Genomic DNA, 9,371 nt, shown 5'->3' with positions numbered 1-9,371 from the left:
ACAGATTCCTACCCAAAGAGTCTTTAATAACCTCCTCTGGGACTTTATACCCCCTGGCTAGGGGTAAGGGGACCGCTGTTCCCTAGCTATTACAGTAGGTAGTAAGGGTCTCTGTCTAAATCTCAAGTGGTCTGCGAATGTAGTGCTCTTAGTTCAAGGAGACTCCTCTTGCATAGAGCTTTCAACTCTAAGTTAACCCTATTGCTCCTAGTTGCCTAGGTAGGGTGAGCAGGGACTAACAGAATAGTGTCTTGGTTTATACTGTCACTTGTCCTCTTCCTAGAAGCTGTGACTATAGCCTTTTCCCTAAAAAAAGTGGGTGCCTTACTGAAAAAAGGTCTAACTCTTTTCTAGTATAGAAAATCCAGAGAAAATTGTACGGTCTCGTTCTTGCGGAGACAAGGGCAGCAGGATGTGACAAAAAATGTGACGGTGGCCGATTTTTTTTGTGATTTTTTGTTGAATTGTTGTGGTTGTTTTTGTGGGTGGGTTGTGGTGTTAGCTGCCAGCACTAGTTTTGGTGTTCCCAGTGCTGAGCCCTGCCAAGAATGGTGGATGGCCTGTGCGTGAGGCTGGAAAACTCTGCCGGTCGATGATGGGATGAAAAGGACAACTGCAGGAAGCTGCAGCACCTGCAACAGCCGCTGCAGTGAGCTGCAAATTGAAAGGAAAGTGTATTGAAATGGCACGTTTATGTGTAGAGAGTGCTATGCAGAGCACTATTGCGTTCGACCGCGTGGGCCATCACCCAGATGATAAGTACAAAGAGTATGTCGACACGCTAAAAGGTCGTCTCATAACAACTAACATCTTTGGTACTTTGCATGCGTAAGTTCGCTTAGCTCTTTCTCTTGGGTCGTTCTAACATGAATCACACAGGCAATTTGGAAACATGATTGTCCTTGCTACCGTTATAATGTCTGACAAGAAAAAGCTTCATCAGTTGCTTCCAAGACAGCGAACTCCCATGATGAAAATCTTTTGTAATTTACTCACGCGGACTATCAAAACGTTGCGAAAGGTGGGAGATAATTCGCCAACCCTTACAACGGACGCCGACATACTTGAAAACATCCGAAAGCTTGCGTCTAACAGTTGGCGAAGTTCTAAATCTGATTTTCATGGCCGCAGCTGGAGCGCTCTCACGGATTATAGCCTTCGCTATTGAGTGCATGGCGCCTTGGCAGCATTGAATGGCACTTCTTTAGAGGATAGGGCTCCTCAATGCAACAGTCCCTTCTTATTAGCTCTAACTCTTTTGCTTTTCGATCTTCGCCGAGTCTCTGGGTCCGCATACGCTGTCTTTCTTTGCTGCAACGTTAATTAGGCGGCCGCGTTATGCATATTGTACTTCACCCTTCTCTACTTGCCTTTTAAGGAGAGACTGAGAAATAATGGGTCGCTTTGAAGGCGAAGATAAAGGGTTGGGAACGTAACTACGTGAAAGGGATATGTATTCTACCTTATGTCTTCATATACTACATCCATTATCTAAACACCTACTTAGTTCAAGAGTGACAGGCAGATCGCATGTACCTTCTCCGGATGTACCCGCAAGGTATCTCGATCGAACTTGGAATGTCTGCAACGGGGATGAGGGCATGTCGCTACTGCCGACGTGTCTGCTTCCGCCACGGCTTCCGCGCCCAAGAAATGCCTCTTAACATGCTGCAGATATAAGCTCATAGTCTCGTACTGCGTATATATTTGCCGTGAGGACCAGCCTGGGGGCTTTGAGCATTGCCCTGGGTGTGCTGGGGGGCAGTAGCCTTGCCGTAAGGACCAGCCTGGGAGCTCCGAGCATTGCCTTGAGCGTGCTGAGGAGCAGCAGCCTTGCTATGAGGAGTATTCTTGCGAGAACGACCGGCGTGATGGCTCTGAGTCTGCTGCATTGTAACCTGGTAAAACCGAAGTACTTGTGTTTAATGTTTGAAAGATATGGAAGATCTCAAACATTAGAAGAGAAGGGAAACCATCTAATATATTCCTTTTGAAACAAGTAGGAAGGATTACGGCCACTTCTCAATCCCAAAAGAGCTACTTGAAACGAGGCACGCGAGATTTCGAGGTGTAAGGACGTCGACAATGGTGGTCACGGCCGGCTTGTGCCATCAGCTTGTGCCATCAGGTTGCGCTATTCACTATTCACTATTTGCCTTGCTTATACCTTTGGCCTTGCCCTTTGGCTTTGCTTGTGCCTTTTGCTTTGCTTGTGCCCATTTGCAACGCGGGATAGGACAACGCCGACGAATTGGATGTATGTAGCTGGGGCTGCGAGACAGGGTTTGAGAGAGACTTTGTTGTCATTGCGCCAACGTGCTCAACTGCTTCCACTGCTTCAGGACATGTGACGGGTTGTGCCCGTATTGTAGCCTCCAGTCGGCAACCCTCCCAACCTGACTCAGCCCGGAAATGGCCCACGACATCCGCATCGCGGCCTACACCCCCGTTCCAGGCACCCAAGCACCTTTCGTCCCCGTCTACAGGCGCCAATGGCGGAGTTTTCCTTTTTTTCATCTTCTTTCCGTTTGATATTCGTATATTCGTCACCCATGGGACCCCTTGCTGGTGTTGCCCCGTACGCAATCTTGTACCGTCCGTTGCCGTCCGCTTCCGCCGATCTTGGCCCCCCAGTGGCCGTCCTCCTCAACCTCAAAGGCGTTCACGGCGGCGGCACGTCAACAAGGCCTAGCTTCATGAGCCTGTACGTGGTGCACGCAATCATGTATTGTCAATTTCACGGCTCGAACGGAAGTACCTAATGCTTCGATGAAAAGCAGAAGACTTTGCATTCCCGGCGCTACAGGTCGATGGAACACCGAGCAATGCTCAATACAAGCCGTAGAGTAGACCCCCAAATACGGGCGTCGTACTGCCACAAGAATGATACAAATATTACACCTAATTTCCCATGCTAAGCCCCGTGCGGCTTGTATCCAGATCCGTCAACATCCCCTCCTCGTTGATTATACACTTGATAGGTCTTCGAACGAAGCAAGAAGAATGTAATTAGTCCTACCGTCTATTACACGTTAGCTCCGCTTTATTTTCAAGCCAAGGAGCCTCGAGAACCGAGGCAAACACTTACGATAAGACGGGATCTCTAGACACCACGACGCACTTATCTCTTGCAGCAGCACCTCTTGCGGTTCAAGAAGTCGCACTTCTCCATCTTCTTGAACTTGTACCCAAGCACGCGGCAGAACTGCTCGCACTTGCCAGCGTACCCCCAGCTGCAGTCACTGGTGGCCACGCAGGTAGCGCGGTCCTCGAGGACAGAGCGCAGGGCGATGGACGGGTTGCCCGAGGTTGCCGGCTCGGCGATGGGGGAGGCGAAGGCGCCGAAGGCGAACGTGGCGGCGAGGGCGAGGTTGATGATCTTCATTGTGGGCTTGGGTTTGGAATCGTAAAAAGAGTGTGGGAGCCAAAAGCTCGGAGGAAAGACTGGATGTGCTGAGAGAGTGACTGAAGTTTGATGTGGTGGTTGATGGGAGTGTCTTGGGGAGGAGGCTTTCGCTGGTTTTATAGGACGGGCGAGCTGTTGAGAGGGTTGCTCAGTGTGGTTACCTATTTCGGCTCCTCTCGAGGGACTATCGAGTCAACATTCCTTGAACTCGGGAGTGGAGCGCAGACGGAAGCATGCAGCTCGCTTACCTCTTACTTCGACGCTCTTGCCTTACGACAAGGTAAGATTAGTCCAGAATCCGCGTTTCTGATTCGCCTAAGCCTTTAACAGAGCCACCACCTCGACAGCCCCCAACTTCATTTTGCCTCGGACAGGGAGGCGAAGGGCGGTTGGGGCGTTGAGTTAACACATGTGGCGCAGGGTTGGCCAAGAGTAGACGCGCCCCACCCGTCGCTCTCTGCTCGTATTTCGTGTAACGCTTGAAGTCATCTTCGTATTTCAAGTTAGATCGTTTCACTAATAGCCATAGACAGTTATAGACAAAAATGTTTTTGACAATCAATAGCATAAGGTTGGCTATAGCCAAGCCGGGATTTGTGCGGCGTATCTATCGTATACATCGGGAATAGCCAACATCGAGCGCCTTAGCCCGGAGCACGTGGCGCCATCAGTTCATATCAGCTTGGTAGATTAATTTTCAACGTCCATCTCAATCTCGAAAAGACGGCCATGTGACAAGCTTCCTGGTAAATACTTACTACGGTGACGCCCTCTCGCGATGATAGCGCCGATGTCAGCGTGAAGGTATGAATGTCAAACAATAAGTTGAATAGTTCCTTACTGGTGTGGAGAGTATGGAGGCACTCGCCACTATTCGCATCTTCATCTTGACCGTCTTGCCGTCCGAACCCGACGCAAGATGTGTCGAGTCGTAGGAGAACACCACCGACTCGGTGAACTACTCCGTGCATACACTAGGCTTTGCACCTTCACAAAACTGAAGCATCGCGAGTATGCATATGCTGCCAACGCCTACCATATTATGGATGAAATTTCCCCTCACTAGTCACGGAATCCTTCCACGTCGGGCGCCAGTGAGATAATGAGTCTGAATCCGAGCCAACAAGCTACCCAACAAAGTCGTAAAAGCGCCGAAACGCACTGGTTAACACAGCCAAAACCGTGCACATCTCAATCACCGCCACTGTTGATCTGCCCTCTTTCCTGTCCAGCGGTCGTACCGAAATCATTCGGGTTAATGCCGTTGTAAGTGTTCTGTATGCCCCAACAGTGTTGATATCAACGCCCGCAACAAATGGTGACTGCATATGTACGCTGATGCTGTTCCCAGTTATTTTAACCCCATCTGTGGTCGTGCTGTAGGCATGGCCCATTACCACCCCTCGGTTGTTTTCAATCTTGTCTCGATAGACGACGTTACCTATGTACATCTAGTGCATCTGTCCGCTGTCAGCTAGCTTTAGAAGTGCAGGATGTGCGCCAAACCTGGCTCTTAGCGGTAGAACCCTTAAGCTGCCTGTCAAGATCCAATATCCATTGACTCAACCGTTGTGAAACGTTCTTGTATCCCTCCCTGCCGTCATCCTCGAACCTGCACATGTCGACGTGGTCGGCTTGGATCGACTGCGGATCGATGCCGGGCAGACAAGCTGACTCCTTAGGTACGATAATTCTAATCTTTTTCTAACCCCTGTGTATCGTATACTGCTCGAAGAAACAAGCTACCTTAATAAACTGTCTTGTTTCCGACTAGCCTCGTGCTTTAAGAAACTTTTAGAAAGCATCGTTGATGTTCATAAGCTTTGCTAAATGCTCTTCAAGATCATTCACATCCTCCTTGTGCGTCGTGCTTACACAATCTAGCACTTTAAGCGCCCTCCCAGCCCACTTCGCCTTTAAAGATCCTTCGAACGGTGTTCGAAGAAAGACAACTCCAATCGCCTTCTCCACAAGGCCAGCACTAGCAAGGTCCGCCCCGTGGTGCCTCGACAATGCATTGGCATAAACCAGGCCTCCTAGGCTATAACAAACGAAAATCACCGGGCGAGCTGTCTAGAGTTAGACATGTTGTCAGCTTAGTTGCCGCAAAATAAGGTCTAGCCACACCTAGTACAGAGCCAACCAATGTTGTGGAGCTAGCATTTCCAGACTTCGACCTTGGAAAGCTCTTACGACGAGTTATGGACCTTCCGCTAGAATTGTGGGGATCCATTCTTGAATTCACTGGACCTAGTCCAGCGAGCTCTCTCCTTAACATAGAGTTCAATAGGACTTCCGAACTTCTGCTAATGGCTGTTCCAAACCCAGATCGAGAAATGAATGCAGGATCACGGGTCGTATGACGTTCCATTTTGTCCCAATCGAAGGGTCTTTTTATTGGTGTGGCTGTGAATGTAACGAAGGTATGATTGGCTACAAGGGAAGCCCTATTACTGCAGAGATCCCTAAAGATGCCAACATTGTGAGGTTCTCTATTGGCTGCTTTGGGATTCGAGGACTTCAATTCGAAGGACGCAGCGGGGCCTCTAAGTTCATTGGAGGATGCGGGAAATCTCTTTGGACTGGAGAGATGGCTTCTTCAGGGCTCTTGCAATTAATTATAGGCCTAGATGTAAGTTAGCGCTCTTGTGCATGTGCTTACACTGACATTGCACCAGGGTCTAAAGATCTGCACTCTCGATGTTCAAGACAGGCAAAAGTCATTTAGACAGCAGTTCATGTGGGAGAGAAAAGTACCGCTATCTTCGACCGTTACCCTGAAACCTGGGGCATACTACCAGGAAAGTTCCTGGCTCAGCAAGAAGTTCAATGTGGATGGATTTTCAGGGTGGCATCTGATGAGATATCTTCCGCTAGTGAAAGATGGTAACTTGCTCTACGGTCTTTCCGTATATCGTGCGGCAGGAGGTATTACTGGACTTGAGGCCCATTTCCGCGTGAGTTGCTCGCTGGAGCATGAAGTGGAGGCAGGTTCAATGTGCTCTTGCAGGGTCACATCGTCTTCGATGATTGGGTATAGAGCAGGTTGTACCATTCATTTCCGTCTTGCGAAATTGGAGTACTTTAATTCAGCGTTGGTGCTCTGCGACGAAAATGGTATTTGGGCCCGTCTCTCAAGGTGGGGGAACCCGTTCCGTTAGAGATAGCTATTAACTTGTCACAGTTCCACACTAGCAAAAACAGAATAGCCCGCTTCCAACCATTAATAGAACTCAAGCCAGAACTCTTGCAAACGGGAAAGATATCAGGTCTGTACTACGACGCTCTACGAGTCAGTTCCCAGAGGCTCCAGACCATCGGAGTCATGGAAGATCCTAATCAACCAGTGTACAATACCGACCAAGCAGTAATACCCGAAGACTCGCCAAACCAATATTCTACAAACCTTACCGCTTCAGTATCTGGAACATTTGGTTCAAGTGTTGTTGTAAAGGACATAACCACTATCCAGGCCTGCTATATTCGTGAACGCTGTACGGGACTGGCGTTCACCTTGGCAAAGGGCAGGGTTGAGATTCTGGGGCAATGGTTTGAATGCACTGGCCAACACAGTTTGCTGTTCAACAGCACTAGCGATAGGGATCCTAAAGGGCTTCGGTTTCACCTGCAAGGAGCATCTCACATTGCTGTCGTCAATAACGTGACGATCCTCTACGCCGAGGGTGATAACGGCTCCGTGGAAGGGCTCGATAATGACTCCGCGGAAGGCGCAGTAAAGGATGCTAAGTGCTCTGTAAGTCTATTCCCTGAACGACTGAGCCGCCACTTACATAGGAAAAGGACACTGTTGAATGGATCTACTCAGCAACAGCTGACCAAATACACGTTTGGAAGGTAGCAGTGTAACGGTCTAAGCGTTTAGCACTACCCCTTTTTGCTTAACCTGCTCTAAACAACTTCGGTGACACTGTATACCCAAACTCCCCATTCCCCTTGCAAAATTCTGCGACAGTTCCGTATACAACATGGGTTCCGTTCCCTAGGGCGGAAATAATACTTAGTAAGTCGATGACTTGCGTTGAGTTTGAGGACGGTCAAGGTCGCCTTTGGTTGGTCCTCCACTCCGCCAAGGGAGCCACACGGCTGTCCGGCATGTGGACGGAGAGAGATAAGCAGGGAGAAGGCGCCCAATATGCAACCATGCCATCAACTCGCCCAGTTCAGGATCTGTTCTAGACCCCAACATAATGCGCATCACTGGAGCCTGAAGACGCAAAGGATATTGCTTTCTTGCAGTTCCACTAAATGATTAGTCTATAAGTGGACTGGGCTGAGCATCTGTGACAAGTCAGTGCGTGCTCGGGTTTGGTCATGTTGAAGGTGTGATGTGGTTGTGAAGGCGTCGGGAGGGTCGCAGAACGGGAGAGCAAGCCGCTGATGCATGGCTGCAGCTAGGGCAAGAGAGCAACGGACGATGACTGGAGTAAGGCGTTCACAATAACCCAGCTCAGCCTACACCGCAAATCTTGAGCCTATGCCAGATATGTCATCTAGTCACTGTCCGTGATGCACATTGGGAATGGTCGGAAGGACGCGTATTATGAGTTGCACCTTGCGCATATTTTATCAAGACCTCGATGCCATAGTGGACAAAAATTGCTGAAGTTGTACATTTAGGATTTGTTGTTACACACAGGTAATATCTACAATAACGCCTACGTCCCCAGGATAGATAGATTGCACAATTGCAACGCCGCCTTCCTCGTCAGATTGAAGGTAGTCTTCCGCGAGAGTTTGAAGCAAGTTGTATTGGAGTTTTCCTTTGACATTGGCGACCCAAGGCACTTTGTCCCTCTGAACAACCATGCACCTTGTCCACAGGGCAGACATACACTCGCTTATCTTAATTTTCCCAGTAAGGCCAAATACACGACCAAAAAGCTCATCCTGCATCCAGATAACTGGAAGGTAACGTGTCTCGAAAGATTGGTAATAAGCGCGGATGTTAATGTCACGTTGCAAGCTAAACACAGGGACCCATCCACAGGACGAGGGGAGGCTGTTCGAGACATGCGGAGCGCATACCATCCACTGAGAAGCAGTGACAATTGCCCTTACTGTGTCTAGTGGGTAGTCCTGCTAGAGTTCGTCGATTGTTTGATCCTCAGGGTAACCGTCACCTCCCTCGAGTCTAGATTTTGATCCAGATTGGAAGTCATAGAACGGGCAGAAATGATGACCAGTTGCTACTGCAAACACATGGAATTGGTAATTGGAGCCGTATTGTGCGACAAAGCTGCACGGGTCTTGCAGCCTTGATTCCAGAAGGCGAAGATCCGCACCAAAAAAGCGTAGAGTAATGTTGTAGCTTGTCATTATGTCGATGTCGTTTTTATCCTTTAGTATGTCGTCTAGAAGGTCCATATGTACGTCTTTTTCCCAAGGTGACAGGTTACACTTTAGGGCGACAAGAAGCTTAGCGATATCAAAAGGACGAAGCATTGTAAGGAGGGTACGCCTAAAAGGCTCAACATATTGAAAGATGTGCGTTAGGTGTGCCATCGTAGCTCTACTACATCCTCCTTAGGAGGAATTTAGTTAAATACGTTCTGGCTGTAAGCACTGAGCTTAAAGCCGCCCTAAGATGCTCTCTCAGTGCATGTCGCTCAACCAATCGATCTATCTGTCCCACATTAACCGCTCATCCAACAATGTTGCAGTTATTATTAGTAGTGGCGTGGCGTGGCCATGGTGTAGATGAAACTGAAACACGGCGGCTATTCCGTTTCTTTTGGCCGCACGGGTGCATCGGATGCCTGGAAACCAATGCCCGGAAACCGGATTTGAGACCCTGGAATTACGTAACAGGATACCAGAAATGGGAGGCCCACGACTGGCCCAAACTGACAATCGGACGAGAGGCCCAATTTTCCGTGTGCTATGGTCGTATGTGCTTGTTCATGTGCTGATTTCATATATAAACCGCATGTGTAACGTTGAAGCC

The 9,371-nt window shown here is 49.0% G+C and overlaps 4 protein-coding genes across 4 annotated transcripts; 2 read left to right on the top strand and 2 right to left on the bottom strand.

The window, feature by feature from the left end:
* The first annotated feature begins 620 nt into the window (after window positions 1–620).
* Window positions 621–1,447, top strand: EI97DRAFT_303455 (uncharacterized protein). Its single transcript, XM_033794545.1, has 2 exons — window positions 621–828; window positions 880–1,447. Exons 1-2 carry the CDS (start codon window positions 683–685, stop codon window positions 1,166–1,168), a joined length of 435 nt encoding a protein of 144 aa, XP_033648773.1. The 5' UTR covers window positions 621–682; the 3' UTR covers window positions 1,169–1,447.
* A 1,329-nt stretch (window positions 1,448–2,776) lies between these two features.
* On the bottom strand, window positions 2,777–3,609 carry EI97DRAFT_438031 (uncharacterized protein). Its single transcript, XM_033799470.1, has 2 exons — window positions 3,089–3,609; window positions 2,777–3,022 (listed from the first exon to the last, which is right to left on the bottom strand). The coding sequence occupies exon 1, from the start codon at window positions 3,383–3,385 to the stop codon at window positions 3,122–3,124; it is 264 nt and encodes an 87-aa protein (XP_033648772.1). The 5' UTR covers window positions 3,386–3,609; the 3' UTR covers window positions 2,777–3,022; window positions 3,089–3,121.
* Window positions 3,610–5,200: 1,591 nt separating this feature from the next.
* EI97DRAFT_388366 (uncharacterized protein) lies at window positions 5,201–5,473 on the bottom strand (the record flags this gene model as incomplete). The annotated part of the gene is made up of 1 exon (XM_033796182.1): window positions 5,201–5,473. A coding segment is annotated over one exon (273 nt), but the record flags the coding sequence as incomplete, so codon positions are not given.
* A 523-nt stretch (window positions 5,474–5,996) lies between these two features.
* Window positions 5,997–7,265, top strand: EI97DRAFT_446787 (uncharacterized protein; the record flags this gene model as incomplete). Its single annotated transcript, XM_033800056.1, has 4 exons — window positions 5,997–6,038; window positions 6,085–6,363; window positions 6,591–7,160; window positions 7,239–7,265. The coding sequence occupies 4 exons, from the start codon at window positions 5,997–5,999 to the stop codon at window positions 7,263–7,265; spliced, it is 918 nt and encodes a 305-aa protein (XP_033648770.1).
* Between the last annotated feature and the right edge of the window lie 2,106 nt (window positions 7,266–9,371).

The sequence above is a fragment of the Westerdykella ornata genome (genome assembly GCF_010094085.1).
Source record: "Westerdykella ornata strain CBS 379.55 unplaced genomic scaffold EI97scaffold_78, whole genome shotgun sequence".
In the NCBI taxonomy this organism is placed as follows: Eukaryota; Fungi; Ascomycota; class Dothideomycetes; order Pleosporales; family Sporormiaceae; genus Westerdykella; species Westerdykella ornata.
This window is presented reverse-complemented; position numbering and strand designations above follow the sequence as displayed.

Bases quoted from the DNA above. Each gene is read 5' to 3' on its own strand.
- EI97DRAFT_303455 (XM_033794545.1), top strand. From the start codon at position 683: ATGGCACGTTTATGTGTAGAGAGTGCTATGCAGAGCACTATTGCGTTC. The intron at 829-879 runs GTAAGTTCGCTT...TGAATCACACAG, and splicing joins ATCTTTGGTACTTTGCATGC to GCAATTTGGAAACATGATTG.
- EI97DRAFT_438031 (XM_033799470.1), bottom strand. From the start codon at position 3,385: ATGAAGATCATCAACCTCGCCCTCGCCGCCACGTTCGCCTTCGGCGCC.